The sequence below is a fragment of the Tetrao urogallus genome, assembly GCF_951394365.1.
Source record: "Tetrao urogallus genome assembly, chromosome: 18".
Classification (NCBI taxonomy): Eukaryota; Metazoa; Chordata; class Aves; order Galliformes; family Phasianidae; genus Tetrao; species Tetrao urogallus.
Window position 1 is genome coordinate 5,587,360 of NC_136831.1, and position 15,912 is coordinate 5,603,271.

Here is a 15,912-nt window from a genome sequence, read left to right on the forward strand (position 1 = left end):
CTGGGGCTGGAGAAGGAGCCGTGCTTCCTCAGAGCTGCTGCTGCACCCTCGCTAAGGTGCCTGATGGGGGGGGCTGAAGGATCCCTGCCAAGGATGCAGCCTTGTGGAAATGCACTCACATTCCCTGAGTTCCCCTAGGAGCAGGGATGTGGCTGCTTCACTCTGCTCTGCCCTGCAGGGGCCAAAATGCTGCCGGGCCCTGTGCTGCTGCTTCTGCCCCCCCCCCGGAGGTGTGGGCTGCTCTCTGTCCCAAATCACTGCTGGAGCTCCCTAGGACCAGCAGAGCCCAGGCAGGGCTGTGGTCCCTTGCCTTCCAGTGCTGCTGTATCAGCCAGCCTGGGGGGCTGCCCCCCCCACCGCTGCAACTCCATCACCTCTGTCCTGGCTGGGGCTGGAGGGCCACCCTGCGCCGTGCCTCCAGCCCCTGTTGTGCCTCCAGGCTGCGTGTCCCCCTCCTCCCTTCCTGGGGAGGGGGGCACTGACCCTGATCTGTCAGAACTGGGCACCTTGGGGCTGGTGCCCCCCCCCCCCCCCCCCCAGCCCCACCCCCGCTGTGCGAGGCGCAGTGCAGCCCTTGGCTCCGGGCGGGCAATAAAACCACGCGCGTCTGAGACCTGAGTGTCAGCGGGCGGGGCCTGGGGAGGGGGGGGGGGAAATGTATGGGAATGGGAGGGGCCTGCGTTGGCCACGCCTCCATCCACGTCACGTGTCATCGCCCTCTGCGGCCTCGGAGCCGCCGTCACGCGGGCGGGGCCGAAGCGACGGAGGCGGCATGGACGAGGAGGGCGGCTACGGTCAGTGCGGGGGGGAAACGGGGGGGGCACCGGGGCGGAGGACCGGCACCGGGGGAGCGGTGGGAGGGGCCGCGGGAGCGCCGGGCGGGGCGGGCCGGGGGCTGCGGGGCGGCCGCGGTCGGGTCGCGGCAGGCGGCGCCGGGCCGCGGGGCGGTGGTGCGGGCTGCGAACGGCGATAAGGCGGCCCTGCCCGGGCGGGGCGTTCGGTGCGGGCGGAACTGGGGCACGGCCGACGTGCGGGGTCTGATGCCGCCCTTCCGAACCTTCCCGGGCAGCTCCGGAACCGGGCGCTGCCGTTCGGGAGAGGCTTCGGCGTTTTTCCCGGGCTCGGCTCGGGTCGTTCCCGGCGTCGGGAAGCGCTTCTGACCGCGTTGTTTCGCCGCCTCGACGAAAGGGCTGTGCAGAGGTCGTGCAGATGGTGGTCCCCCCCCCTCCCGCTCCGTCCCCCCTCCTGTGTGTGTGTGTGTCGGCAGGGAGCAAATCCCGGCGGCCGAGCAGCTGGCGGCACAGCTGTGTGCCCACCCGGACCGGGCCGCTGCCATCCCGAGCATCATCCGGCCGGGAGCGGAGCGGCGCACACGGGCCGGCTGTCCCCGCGGTGCTGTTCGGAATCGGACCGTCGGAGCGCCGCCGTTGTCCCAGCGCTGTGTCCCGGGCTGGGCCCGGCCCTGGGGTAATCCTGCAGCACCGAGGGATTACCGCTGGCGCTGCCCTGGAGGATTAAGGGATTTCTCAAAGCGGGGTTGATGCGAGCTCTGCAAAGCGGCTTGTGCCGGGGGCCCGCAGCTGGGGCAGCGCCGGGGTGGGCTGGGGACGAGCAGCCCGTTGCCAGCCCTGCTGTCTGGGCAGGTCCCAGCAGGTGCCTTAGCATGGGCTCAGTGGGGCGCTTTGGAGGCTCAGCCCTGCAGCAGGCACTGGGGGCTGTGGGGACACGGGGCTGAAGCTCTGTGTGTAGCTCTGAGGTGAGCTTCAGGTTGCTGGGAGAACAGGCAGTGTGGGACTGGGGTCAGCCTGGGTTCAGGGAGTGTGGGGTGGAGATATTGGGGCTTCGGAGCATGCAGTGTTGTGAGAAAGGCCTTTAGCCAAGGTAGACAGAGCAGAGTGCGATGAGCAGCACTGCTGACTCGCAGAAATTGTATGGAGGCCCAGGCAGGGCCACGCATCCCTGAGCTGTTGTTTCAGCCCAGCCACGGCTCTGGGTGCACAGTACTGCGCCCACTGCCCAGAGCTGGGGCTGCAGGGTGGAAGCAGAGCAGTCTTGCACCACTCCCAGGGCTGCTCTTGGGCAGACAGAGGCCAGGGCCTGAGCCACAGTTGGTGCAGCTCGTTTCAAGTGCCCATGGCTGCCCTCCCTGCACAGGCTTCCTCTGGCCCAGCCCTGTGTCCCTGCACCTCCTCACAGCTTTCACCTCTGCGGAGGAGGAGGCAGCAGCTGCTTTGCTTCCTGGGGAAGGGGAAGCAGTGCAACTCAGTCGTGGAGGTGATGAGCACCTGGCAGCCCTGGGAGCAACTGCTCCCATCTCTTTCCCACCCGTCCACAGCTGCTCCCAGTACCTGGGTAACTCCTGCCTGTGCCCAACACTGCATCCCTCAAGGTCCTGTGTCCATTCCCGTAGCCCTTCCCCATCTGAACACTGCCTGCCCACTTTGGAGTTCTCCCATCTCAGCCCATCTCAGTGCTGCCCGGTACAGGTGAGCAGAGCTCAGGCTCCCAGCAGCAGTCCCAGCTGTCCCAGGTGCCGTCTGCAGGACGTGGCCTCATGCCCCGACAGGCTCTGGAGTTTGTTACTCACGGACTTGCCCCACGCTGGGGAATCACTCCTGCTTGCAGGGAGGGAAGGAGCTGTCTGTCCGGTTTGGGCTCACTCGGCGCCTGTGGGGCTGGCAGATTGGGGGCCGGGTGCGGTGGGGCCAAACGCTGCCCCCAGCCCTGCCGGGGGCCGATAGCTCAGTCAGAGCCCCAGCTCCTGCTGTGGGAGCTGCCAGGGCCTGGGGAATCGTCGCCAGCACAGCCGTGGTGTTCCAGCTCCAGGCTGCCCGCTCTGCGCTCCCAGGTGCCCAAGTCCATCGGGGCCGTACTGGGGAGCAGCGTTCCCCTGTGCCCCACAACTGGGGGCTGTGGCAGCACCCCTCTCCCCACGCCTGCTCCAGCCCGTTGTGTCTCTTTATGCACCTTCCTTTTATGCAGGGAAGGTTGCTACGCAACCAGCGGCTCTTGATGCTTAAAGCTCTAATACGGAGGGATAAAACCGCTCTAAAAATACCCCACCATCAGCCGCCTGGGTGCTGGGGCTGGCGGGGGGCAGGCAGCCTGAGGCCAGGGGTGCTGTTGGGAACTTCCCAACTCTGCGTCCTCCAAGTGGCTTTGAGCTGCCGGCCGGTGCCCAGGAACACCAGCAGCTGCTGTGCCGGCACGGAGCGGGATTGGCTGGGGCCGGGCGCGTGGGCTCCTGCTGCTGGAGCCTCCCGCTGCCAGAGCCGCCTTATCCTGCTCCAGGAGGAGCGGGGACACCCGGGGCAGCCCCGGCTGCAGGGAGCTGCTGCTGCTGTGTGGTGCCCGCCTGCCCTCTGCCTGCCCCAGGGGAGCCGGCGCTGCGCAGCATGGGGACGGTCAGCGAGCTCTGCGCCTCCAGCTTTCAGGCCTTCCTCTGCCCCTCCGTGGCCACCACGGCAGGTAGGTGCTTCGTGCCCTCTGCTCCCTGCAGCATCCCTGTCCCCCCAGCAGATGAGGTGCCCGTAGCTCTGGCTCCATATGGCTCGTGCTGACAGCAGCACAGAGAGTCTCAGTCGTCTTGCTGCCTCCTTCCCCTGTGCGCTGCCAGGCTCGGGCCCCCGCAAGCCCTGGGCTCCGGGTGCGGCTGGTATTGCACCATATTGCTGGAATGGGGTGCTGGGGAGCCTGTGGGAGCGCAGTGGGAGCGCAGTGGGTACATGTAGCACACTGAGATGTGTCCAGCAGCCCCTCATCCCCCTGCCCCAGCGCTGCCGTGGGTGATGCCCTCACTGCTACTCCAGTCGGAGCAGGAGCGAGCATGCGTGGCTGTGAGCACAGCTCCAGCCTACGTTCTCCAGGCAAAACCTGGCTGGGGCAGCCCAGCGCCTGCTGTGTCACAGCTGCCACTGTGGGCTGGCAGTGCCTGTGAGCTGCTGCTGTCTGTCTGGAGGCTTCTGCTCCTAAGCTGGGACCTGGGAATGGAGTATAAGTGAGGAGCATGTGGGATGCACTCCTGGCACCCACGTGGGGCTGCAGGAAGGTGTAGCTCTGTGAGGGTGGATGTGGCTCCGTTATGTACCCCCAAGGTGCTCCAGCCCTGTGACCGAGCTGGGCTCTGTGCTCAGGGGGTGCAGGAGCCTGAAACTAGTGGGGTAGGTTCCCTACTGGGGGTAGGGGTGCAGAAGATGAGGTGTCAAGGCAAGGCTGCTCCAAGGGGCTGAGAATCCCAGCCACCTCTCATCTGTGGGGCAGGGCTGGGGGATTCTATCTTGGAGCCGCCCGTCCCTGAGCCGTGCTCCTGACGCACCTCAACTGTCTGTGGGGAAGAACAGGGCTGACGCAACCCAGGATGTACACACAGCATAGTGAAAACAGGATGTGGTGCACTGGGGCGGGGGCAGGAAGTTTCTTGGGGCCTCTCAGTCCCCCCCCCCCAGCAGTGGGGTGCAGCAGGAGCCCCACAGTGGAGCCCACAGGCAATGCCCTGAGGTCAGCAGCCCATGCCTTGGGCTGGGGTGTCCCTGCGGTCTTCAGCTTTGCTTGTGCAGCACCTGTGCAGCAGGAGGGCTGTGGCTCCACAGCACAGCGTTCGGCTGAAAGGCCAACGTGAGCCTTGTTTTAGGCCTTTCTTCCCTGGGCTTTCCTGGGAGATCCCTGCAGCCAAGCGCTCTGGATGCCGTTTTTCCATCGCGTGCCGTGGAGCAGGATTTAGCTGAGTCAATGTGGCAGAGCTCTTGTGGTCTCTCCAGGCAGCTGCAGCGGGACAGGGCCTTGCCGAGGGCTCTGCTGCTGCAGGCACGGCACCATTGTGGGAGATGAGAGCAGGTGGCGGCCCTTACAGCCCTGAACCCACAGCTGGGGGGTATGGCTGGGCAGCGCCAGAGCTTCAAGGCAGGGTAGGGACCCCGGCTGGGGTGGGAGAGGGGTCCCGGGTGTCACCGCCCTGAGCTCGGGACGTGCTGAGCCGCACGCATCCTGGCAGCCCCCGAGGAAGGAAGGGCCGGGCCGGGTGGGCGGCAGCGACCCTGGAGGCCGAGGAGGGGGCGCGGGGCTCTGGCTGCACAGGAACCGGGCGTTGCTGGTGCCAACTCCCGGCCGGGCTGCGATGACGCCTGGCACAGCACGGAGCTCATTGGCCCGGCGCTGCCCTGACTCACCCGGGAAGCGCTGGGAGGGGGCAGCTGTCGGCACCCCAAAGGGCAGCACCTCTGCAGCGCTGTGTGGACGTGGGCAGAAGGAAACGGCCCGGCAGGATGGTCCTCGGGGTGCAGGGCGGCGGTGAGCAGCCAGCAGCCTGCATGGGGCAGCGGGTGGGAAAGAGGCAGGTGGGGCTGGGTGCCACGCAGAGGGGATTTGTGTCCGTTCAATGCACGGTGTGAGCGAGGTATGTGCTCCTGTGCCTTGCAGCCAGGACGGAGCCTTGCCATGCTCCTCGCTGCCCTGGGGGTGAGGCAGCTGCTCCCCTGCATTGCTCTGCAGAGGTTGGGGGGATGGCACACGGTATTGGTGCTTTCTGGTTTGTGCTGGAAATCCTTGCTCTCAGCATGGCAGCCTGGGATGACAGCCTGGTGTGGATGCTGGACTTGGTGCTCTGCTCCAGCCCCCGCTTACAGCCCTGTGCAGGGCTGAGGCTCAGAGGCTGCTGCAGCTCCACTCGGCGCCATGGAAGGGTTAACGCCTGCGTCCTTTGCTGAAAAAAGCTCTGCGTCTGGGGTTTCTCTTCCTCCTGCTGCTGCTGACACGGCTGGGCCGTGTCACGAGTGCTCTCCCAGCACAGCAGCAGGCAGGCTGGCTGGGGGGGGTGGGGGGGGGATGGGTTTTGTGGCTGCTACGAGTCTCTCTGAGCCCCCTGCCCACACTGCCCAGAGGTGGGCAGAGGCAGCGTTCCCCCAGGGCTCTCTGCACCTACTGCGTGCCTGCACTGCTCTATCGCTGCTGCAGCCTCCCACCCGTCCACCCACCCTCTGCAGGCCTGGGGGGACTGCGGTCTGGCACTGAATTTCACCTCCCACACAGCCCCACACTGCAACTCCCAGCAAGCCACATCCTGCAGGGTGCTGGACACAGCCGGACCGGAGAGGCCGTGCTCCAGTGGAACCGACTCCATTCCAGTGCTGGGGAGGGTTTGAGCAGCCCACGGAGCAGTGCCTCCAGCGTTCTGGGCATAGATAGTTCAGAACCTGGTGCTGTAACTTGGATATCTGAGGCTGGAAATATTGGGAAGTATTCCGTCGAGTCCAGAGGGATTGTGTCGCAAGCTGGAGCTGCTGCTGACCTTTGCAGAGGGGATTTCTCTAAAGGAGGAACCTCATCAGGGAACGCGAGCGGAGTGAGGAAAGTGCTGAGCTGGGACATTCGGTTCGTGTGAGCACAGCCACCACCCCAGAGGCACTGCAAGCCTTGGCGAGGAGGGGGGAACAGCACTGGGGACGGCGCTGGAGAGAGCAAACGGTGCTGGGGTGTGAGAGAGGGGATGGAGGGTCCTGGCTGTTGGGCCCCCAAGGAGTGCTGGGCTGAACTGGGCCTGGGACAGCACAGGGTGGAATGGAGGGGACAGTGGGGACCTGGGGACTGTGGTGGCACCTGGGGATAGGTGGGGGAAGAGTGAAGTGAGGTGCTTTGTGGCAAGAGCTCTGCTCTGCAGGCACCAATCTTGGAGTTTTGGTCATGCCCTCGTTGTAGGATGTGAGCTGAAAGGCGATGGTAGGGCAGGGGGAGGCGGGGGCTGCCAGGGTGACCTTGGGAACAGGAGCAGCGGGTGCCATGTAAGTGCAGAGCGGGAGGTCATGCGCTGGGGAGCAGCAGGAATGTCACCCCTGAGCTGCAGTGTGAGGGAAGGGCGATGGAGCGTGTGGCTCAGCCCCGGCTGCTGTGGGTAAAGCAAGGCAGCCAGGTGTCACCCCGTGCAGTGATGGGTGTTGGGGTGCACTGGCTCTCACCTCCATTCAGGTGGGTGCATTCAGCACGGAGGAGGCACCAAGGACGGCCTGGAGCCAGCTCTCTCTGGGGCTCACCCATCGTGGCTTAGCATCGCTCGGGTGGCTCTGGGTCCCTGTGGGGGCTGCAGGGCTGGGATCAGCCAGGGTGGAATGGAGGAAGGAGCACGGGGCTGAGCGGGAGCTGCTGGCAGGGCCACTCGAGGAGCAGGGCATCCTCCCAGCCGTGGTGCCATGGCTGCAGTGAGCACAGGGGTTAGAGGCTGCAGTGGCACCAGAGGCTGGGCCAGAGCTTACTGCCTCAGACTAAATCAGCAGGAATCTGTGGGGCCAGGCTCCCCCCACAGCCGCTGCCCAGCTGGGGAGCACAGTGTCCATCGCATTCCTTGCGTGCTGCTGGCAGCTCTTGGCCATGCAGGGCTGGGGCTCACCAGATCCTTCAGTAGCACCACATGCCAGCTGCTGGCAGGATCCTGGCGTGAGAGTGATCCACTGTGCTGTCCTTGTCCCTCACAGTGCCCAGTGACCTGACCCCGGAGGAGTGCCAGGAGCTGGAAAACATCCGCCGCCGCAAGCAGGAGCTGCTGGCTGATATTCAGGTATGGCACTCAGGGCTGCTGCATGAACGCCTACATCCCCATCCCTGGCTGACCCAGATGAGGCCTCTTGCTTGAGCCCAACCCCGTCCTGGGAGCCTCACCTCACTTCTAGCAGGAGAAGAGGCTGCTTTGGATGGGGCTGCCCCACAGCTGCAGTGCCCATGCAGGAGCTGTGGTCTGGCACTGTGCTTCTGTCCCCTTTCCTTGCCAGCTCCTGCTCCTTGCTGCTTGCAAAGACTCTTGTGGAATTTCTGGGGCAGAAAATTGGAGCTGCTGGGAATGCAGGGCAGGGAGAGCTGGGCCCAGGGGGTCAGCAGCTGCTGCAGGACCCAGTGATTTGCTGCCCCATCCGTGGCAGGGATAGCCCTGCAGGGAAGAGCTCCAGATTGTACTCTATCCTGTGGCCCAGGCATTGACATCTCCTGTGCCACCCCCCTGGCACATACAGAGACTGTGCTTCTGGGCCAGGGCTTTGTCCTGGCGAGTGGCTGTGAGGTCAGCGCTCATCTGGGACGCTCATCCGTCATGTCCCTGATTAAGGCAGCACAGGCTAATTACTGCCATATGCTGGGTATGATCTAAAGGGATTAGGGGTAATTTTGTTAACCTCTGAATCTCTTCCTTCCTACATGCACAGAGTGTGGCAGTGCTGTGGGGGGATTAGCAGCGGGGTGCAATCGGTTCCCCTCTGTCCAGTGCCCCAGGAGCTGCTTCAGCCCCAGGACAGAACTCAGGGGGAGACATGGGGGTCTGGGGCCTCTGGGAGGAGTAGCTCTAGGGCTGGCACAATCCCCACCTCAGTCTGTGGGGTGCCCTGCATTCTCCTGGGCACCTGGGGGTGGGAGGAAGGCAGGCCCTGGCTCACTGTGTGCTCTCTCCGCTCAGCGGCTGAAAGATGAGATCGCAGAAGTGACGAATGAGATCGAGAACCTGGGCTCCACAGAGGAGAGGTGAGCCGTGCTGTGCTGCTGGCCTGTCCCATGGGTGCTGCTGCGTGTGGCTTTCCCAGACACTTCTAATTCCTCAGCGCAGTTGCAGGATCCCAGACTGAATTGTTCCTCCAGAAGTCTGTTTTTCCAAGGCTCATCCCCTGTCTGGCCACAGAGACTTTGTTATTCTGGGCTGGTGCAAGCAGTGCCAGCATGGGATTAGGGGGTCCTGGTGGGAGCTGACTCGCTGTGTCATTTCCAATTGCCCTCACATTGTCCCCACAGCCCCGCTGCAATGCCAGGCTGCCCCTTCTCAGGCAAAAGGAGGCTGCTGGTGTGGTCTGCACGGTGCAAAAAACCCAGGGCAGCTCCATACTCAGGGCCTGGCAGCATCAGAGTGGAGCAGGAGAGGAGCTGAGTGCCAGGTGCTGCATTTTCCCCAGTTTGTGCAGATTGTGCCCAGTTTGGTGCTGGGGAGCCTGTCATGGGTTGAGGAGCTCTGCTTCTGGTCACATCTACATGGGGCAAGAGGCTGGGAGGAGGAAACCAGGGCTCCTGAACTTCTCTGGGCAGTTCTCTAGCACAGGTTGTGGGTGCCCCATCCCTGCAGGTACCCGAGGCCAGGTTGCATGGGGTCCTGGGCAGCCTGGTCTGGTGGGGGACAACTCCAGCCTGGATTGGAACTGGGTGATTTGTCGTGACCTTTCCTACTCAAACCTTTCTATGACTCTCTTTGACGCTCAAAGCTGTTTTGTGTCCTGCAGGAAAAACATGCAGAGAAACAAGCAGGTGGCAATGGGCAGGAAGAAGTTCAACATGGATCCCAAGAAGGTATTGGGGACTGGCACCAGGCTCGGCAGGGTGTGCTGCACACCATGGTCTGGGTGCTGAGCCGAGCAGAGCCAGGAGCAGGGAATGGAATGGGGTTGGAAGCACGACCCAAAGCAATGCCTCTTGCTCTGCTCCAGGGCATCCAGTTCCTGATAGAGAACGACTTGCTGAAGAACACGTGCGAGGATATCGCTCAGTTCCTCTACAAGGGAGAGGGCCTCAACAAGACAGCCATTGGGGACTACCTGGGCGAGAGGTATGCAAGGCCTGGAGCAGCTCGGTCCTGTGCAGGAGAAGATGGTGCAGCCCTTGCAGGGTGCTGCTGGGCTGGCTCCAGGGCCCCCAGCAGGACATCAGGCTCTGGCCCCTTGCTGAGTGTCAAGGTCTGTGGCTGGGCTCCTGGAGGGGCTGCTGTGTGCAAACGGGGCCGTAGGATGGCCACAGCCACAAGTTCCCTACCCTGAGAGGAGCAGAGAGCAGAGCGGGGCAGGGGGCCGCATGGCAGTCACAGGACCCAGCTGATCGCACACACCTCGTGCTCTGGCTTTGTTCCTGCAGGGATGAGTTCAACATCCAAGTCCTGCATGCCTTCGTGGAGCTGCACGAGTTCACGGACCTCAACCTCGTCCAGGCACTGCGGTGAGCCGGGGACCGAGCGGGGCTGGGCTGTGAGCTGTGTGCCCTGCAGGGCCCTGAGGGCGGGAGGGTGCACAGAGCCCCAAAACAGTGCTGTGCCTGCTGTCCTCAGGCAGTTCCTGTGGAGCTTTCGGCTGCCAGGAGAGGCACAGAAGATCGATCGGATGATGGAGGCCTTTGCACAGCGGTACTGCCAGTGCAACCCCGGCGTTTTCCAGTCCACAGGTGAGCACGCTCCGGGTCTGTGCCCAGCTCCATGCCCTGCCTTGCACCTGACCGTCCCCTCTGTCCCCACAGACACCTGCTATGTGCTCTCCTTCGCTATCATCATGCTGAATACCAGCCTGCACAACCCCAACGTCAAGGACAAACCCACAGCAGAGCGCTTTATTGCCATGAACCGTGGCATCAACGATGGGGGGGACCTGCCTGAGGAGCTGCTGCGGGTAAGGGATGGGATGCAAGGGTTCAGGGCTGGGGCACAGCGGGCTCACAGAGGTGACACCGTGTGTGGTTGTACCAGAATCTCTATGAGAGCATCAAGAATGAACCCTTCAAAATCCCAGAGGATGATGGCAATGACCTCACCCACACCTTCTTCAACCCCGACCGGGAGGGCTGGCTGCTGAAGCTGGGTGAGTGCTGGCAACCAGATGGGTGCAGAGTGAGCTCTGCCTCAGGAACTGGGCTGAACCACGAGTGCGATGCCCACAGACTGCCTGCACCTGGCTCTGTAGAGCACAGCCCTGCCAAGGGATGAGGGGCTGCAGCCATGAGCACAGCCCGCAGGGACGGTGTCCTTACCTCTGTCCCTCCATCGGCCTCACACTGAGCAGCAGGAGCAGAGCTGCTGCTGGAGAGACCCTTTGCTGCAGCCACGTGGGCTCCCAGAGGGATTCTGCCTCGAGGCTGCTGTGCTGAGCTGGTGCCGGCTCTGGTGTCAGAGCACAGAGCTGGGGGGCTCTGCACAGCACTGGGGCACAGCAGGGTCCCATTGGAGCCCCAGGGAGCGAACGGCGAGCTGCCCCCGGGCTGCGTGTCCCCTCCATGCCTCAGAGCGGTCCCTGCCTCACCTTCCCACAGCATTATCACCTCTGCATCCCGGCTCCACATGCAGGCAGCGTGCATGGCATCCCCGCTGCACAGCCCAGCGCGCAGACACGAGCCTGCCCCACACCCTGGCTCCTGCAGCTTCTCATCTCGGCACCTCCTGGGGACCTCTGCCCGGGTTGAGTGAGGAGGGGGGGTGCTGGCAGGAGCAGGGGCTGCAAGGCCTTTCCCTGGGCTCTTGCTGAAGTTGGGGCTCTGTCCTCTCACTGGGGGCAGTTTTTGCTCTGTTGCCACCCCTGTGAGATGGGATCAGGACCTTATCCCTTTCTGTGCAATGAGCGGCACAGAGCCCTGCCTGGGCTCTGAACAAAGCGCCAACTGCTCCCCAGCTGTGGGATGGGGGCATGAGGGGCCATGAAGAACCCTTGGCCCCTGCCTCTTGTGTCCCCATCGATCCCAGCGCTCTGCTGGTGGAAGGGTCCCATAGCACGAGGGTTGGGGCTGCTCAGAGCCAGGGACACCAACAGTGTAGCAGAGCCCATGAGCCCCAGCACCATTGAGCCCCCTTGGGGCCGTGGGCAAGAGGGAGGGGGGGCACAGCCACAGAGCCAGGGCATGTTATCCTGTTATCCCCGTGGTGGTGCCGCTGGCCCGTCCCCTCAAAGCTCCCCATCTGCAGCCCTGTCCCGCTGACACACATGGCTCTGTGCGGGGCGAGGGGGGTTCTTCGGGGTTTCCTCTTTTTTATTTTTATTTTTCCTTTTTTTTTTTTTTTTTTTTTAATTTTCTTTTTTCCCTCATTTGTATGTTTCCATGATTTTGGCTCTTCCTTTCCTTGCCCCCCAACTCCAGGAGGTACGTACCCCTATCCCCTGCTCTGCTCATGCCTCTGGGGCTTTGTTTCCTTTTCGTTTTTAATTGCTGGCGATTAGTCTCATTGCTGCTGCTGCTAACCACCGCACTGCCCGGGGGGACCTTGCCTGCAGGGGACAGCCCCGCACCCGCAGCCACCAGGGCAGGGACGTGGCTGCTGGTCCCTCCGATGCCGAACGCTCCCCGAGGCCTCCCGGTTCCCTCTGCTGCCCTGAGTCCCATCTTGAGGACAAATGGGGCAGTGACCACTGTTCACCGAGGTGCTGGTGTGCCCTCAGACCCATCCACGACTGGTCGTTGCCTCCAGTACCGTGAGGGATGGGGCTGGGATTGTGGTGTTTCAGGGCATCCGGGAAGGGCCCAGCCTGCGTGCCTGAAGCTGGCTGGGTGCAGGGAGCAGGTGGGAGTTTATGTGCAGAGTTCTGTGCCATGCTGGAGCTCGTGGCTGTCCTGGTGCTGGGCACAGGCGCTGCCCTGGCTCAGCCTGTGGGAGCACAGAGCCCAGCTGGGCAGCGCTGACCCCTCACTCTGGCCAGCCCCAGGGCTGTGCTGGTTCTCGGTGCCACACGGTTCCTCCTCCAGAGCTCTGGCATGTTGTCACCTGGTGAGGCTGTAGCCTGCAAGGAGGGCTTGGGAAGAGTTGGAGTTTCTTGAGGTGGGGGCTGGAGGGCATCGAGCCTCGGGCCGTTGGGTGGGCTTGGCTCCAGGTGAGCAGGGGAGGGGGGGCTTTACTGGGAAATGCCAGCCCTGGCCTGGCTTTGGGGCAGGGAATGGGGTGTGGAGGCTTTCTCAGGAGCGGGCACTGTCTGTGGTCGGGTTAATGGGTGGGCAGGAGGGTGGCATGGGGGGATGTGAGGCAGGAATCTTCCTGCAGAGCCGAACAGAGGGAGAAGAAATGAGCACATTCCCTTTGCGCACACATTGCTTCTTTGTGCCCACCCTGGGCAGCATGGCTGGCACCCATAGCACGGCGCTGAGCAGAGCAGCTAGTGCCTGGAGCGTGCTGGGGGTGTGAGGGCAGAGCCAGGCCCAGCACTGCAGCACTCTGTGAGCCTGGGGGGGAGCGCTCTGCCTTCGCAGTGGTGGGTGTAGAACTCTCTGGCCAAAGTTTGCATGCTGCAGCGCTGAGCTCTGCCTTGCCTTGGCAGTGGGCTGTGCTGCAGGGCTGGCTGCGGCCCGCAGCCCCTCTGAGCTGCAGCACCCTCTGCCCGCACATCAGCGTTTTATTGGTGCAAACGGGCACAGCAGCGCTCCCATCCCTGCCCTCCCACCGCCCTCTGTCTCCATCCTCATCCGTCTGCTTTCCGCTCGTGCTCTGCCGGCGTGCTGTGTGCTGCCTGCTGCTCTGCGCCCGGCGCTCTGGGCTGCCTGCCTCTGCTTGTCTGTGTGCGTCCGCGTGGGCTGCAGCGCTGCCGTGCCGTGCTGTGCGGCGGCACCAGGGCTGCCCCAACCTCCTGTCTCTGCTCCCAGGAGGAAGGGTGAAGACGTGGAAGCGGCGCTGGTTCATCCTGACAGACAACTGCCTTTACTACTTTGAATACACGACGGTCAGTGACCTGAGCAGGGGTTGGGGCAGAGCGGCGGGTGCGGGGTGGGGACGTCCGGGGGCTGTTGTGCCCTGCACCATGGCCCTAGGGGTTGGGATGCAGACTAGGGCTGGGCAGTGCCGGCAGCCTCTGCACAGGGAGTGTTGGATGGCGTGCTGGAAGCGCTCAACCCTTCCTATGGGGCACTGGGAAGGAGTTGGAGGTGTCTTTAATGAAAACCTTTGCTTGGCCCCATCAGGATAAAGAGCCACGGGGCATCATCCCCCTGGAGAACCTGAGCATCCGTGAGGTGGAGGACTCCAAGAAGCCCGTGAGTGCCAGGCAGGATCCTGCGAGGCTGGAGGGGCACCTGGGAAGGGTGGGACAGGGAGAGCCAGAGGGCCCTGCTGTGGTGGCAGGGCACAGCTGTGGGGTGGTGTCACAGCACGTCCTCATCCTGCTGAGCTGGATGTGCTGGGAGCCCCACTGCTCTGCATCGTCCCCCCAGCCCGGGGTGCCCCACTGCCCTCGGGGTGGGGGCTGTGTCTGAAGGACTTCCTCCCTGCAGAACTGCTTTGAGCTCTACATCCCAGACAACAAGGACCAGGTAATCAAGGCGTGCAAGACGGAGGCGGACGGGCGGGTGGTGGAGGGCAACCACACCGTGTACCGCATCTCAGCCCCCACGCCTGAGGAGAAGGAGGAGTGGATCAAGTGCATCAAGTGAGTGCTCTGGGGGCCATCCCCTGCTCTCAGCGTGGGGAGTGGTGGGGGGAAAGGGCTTCGCATGGGGTGCAAAGGGGGGCTGTCCCCAGCAGGACAGCTGCGGGCTGACACTCGCCATGCTCCCCCACCAGGGCAGCCATCAGCCGGGACCCATTCTACGAGATGCTGGCTGCCAGGAAGAAGAAGGTGTCCTCCACCAAGAGGCATTAGCAGCCCCACGAGGCCGCCGTGCCCCAGGCAGCACCGTACCTCCCATCCCCAGGGCTGCGGGGCTGGGGCTCAGCACGGCCCTGGGGCCAGGACCCAGCTTCAGCTTTGCAGTTTCTTTACCGTGGGGGGAGGGAAAGAGCAAGGGCGTCTCGGTGCCATTGCCACCTCACTTCCAGACAGCTCCAGGCTGCAGCTGGGATTCCCCTGCACACAGTCCTGGGGTTGGCTGTGGGATGGGAAGTGCCACCTGTGCACATCGCTCTCCCTTCCCACCTTGGCAGCCCAATGCTTGTCCAGCATTCCCCCGCTGAGCTCCCCCTGAGCAGCTTCCAGCCCTGGGCAGCATTGAGCTGCAGCCAATGGGCAGAATAAGAGCCAGATCAAGGGGAATCCAGGGACCCCATGTTGGGGACATGCTTCTGGGTCCCAGCACTCGTGTCCTGAAGCACTTGAGGTGTCCCATCCTGGAGAAGAAGGCTGGTGGCTGTGGGGTGCTGGAGGCATGGGGCAGCCCTGGGGCAGTGGCAGCACTCCTGGCCCTCGTTGTAGCGGGCTTGGGGTGCCCTCCCCAGCCATGAGGTGCCAGAGCTGGGTGAGGCTGCAGTCCGATGGCACCGGGCTGCTGCTGCCTTGCCACATCCTGCAGCCATGAGCCCCTTGGTGCTGGGTTGGGACGGCCATCGTGAGCCCCTGTTCCCAGGCAGGACTGCACCAAGGATGGCTGCAATCAGGATGTGGCCCCACGAGCACCACGGCCGTCCCATTCCCCAGCCACACGCACAGGTCCGGAGAGGCACCTGGATCAGTATTAGTCTATTTATCAGAGGTGTAAATATTCCTGTATAGTTTTCTCCTTTTAGATTATTTTGTATGTTGGGGTTCTGTGCAGAGGTTTCTCTGGAGGGCGCGGTGTGGCAGGATTTTGTATTCTTTTTTTTTTTTTCCTTTTTTTTTTTTCCTTTTTTTTTCTTTTTTTTTTTGCCACGGCTTTGTAAACTGCTGAGGATCTGCAGCCAATAAACACCGAACTGCGCTCAATTCATGTCTTCCTGGGCTTTGTTGCAGGGGTTTGGGCCGTGCAACGTCCCAGTCCTGGTTCTGGGAAGCAGGGACCGCGGGGCAGGACGGCTCCTGCTGCTGTGGGTTGGGGTCGAGCCCTCGTGCCGCCCTTTAGGGAGCTGCAGGGCCGCGGTGGGCAGTGGGGGGAAGAGGGGGCGGCTCCTGGTCCCCATCTCAGCTCACGGGGACCTGCGTCCAGCTGGAGGAGGAGAGCAATCGACCCCTCCCGACGGCAGCCGGGGGTTATTGGGGCAGCCCCGCGCTTCTGAGGCAGTTGGGCCGCAGCTGGCGTCGGTTTGGGGCTGGTGCCGGCGTCGGTTGGGGCTGCAGCCGTTGCCAGTCGGAGCCGGTGCTCGTAGGGCTGCGGAAGGCGCCTGGAGGCTGTCGGAGGGCTGCGGGTGCGATAGGGACGGGGCAGGAGGGACGGGGCGGCGTGGGTGACGGCACGGCGGGGGGAATAGGGCAGGGTGGGAGCCTGGGGGGTGTTGGGTTGGAAGGGCCGGGGCCGGCAGCTCTGCGGGGATGCGGC

The 15,912-nt window shown here is 63.6% G+C and overlaps 1 protein-coding gene across 1 annotated transcript; it reads left to right on the forward strand.

Annotated features, from left to right (window-relative positions):
- Nucleotides 1–772: 772 nt before the first annotated feature.
- On the forward strand, nt 773–14,324 carry CYTH1 (cytohesin 1; the record flags this gene model as incomplete). Its single annotated transcript, XM_079544267.1, has 13 exons — nt 773–794; nt 7,461–7,543; nt 8,429–8,493; nt 9,237–9,303; nt 9,441–9,559; nt 9,862–9,942; nt 10,052–10,164; nt 10,237–10,385; nt 10,463–10,574; nt 13,333–13,409; nt 13,648–13,719; nt 13,957–14,111; nt 14,246–14,324. The coding sequence occupies 13 exons, from the start codon at nt 773–775 to the stop codon at nt 14,322–14,324; spliced, it is 1,194 nt and encodes a 397-aa protein (XP_079400393.1).
- Nucleotides 14,325–15,912: the final 1,588 nt, after the last annotated feature.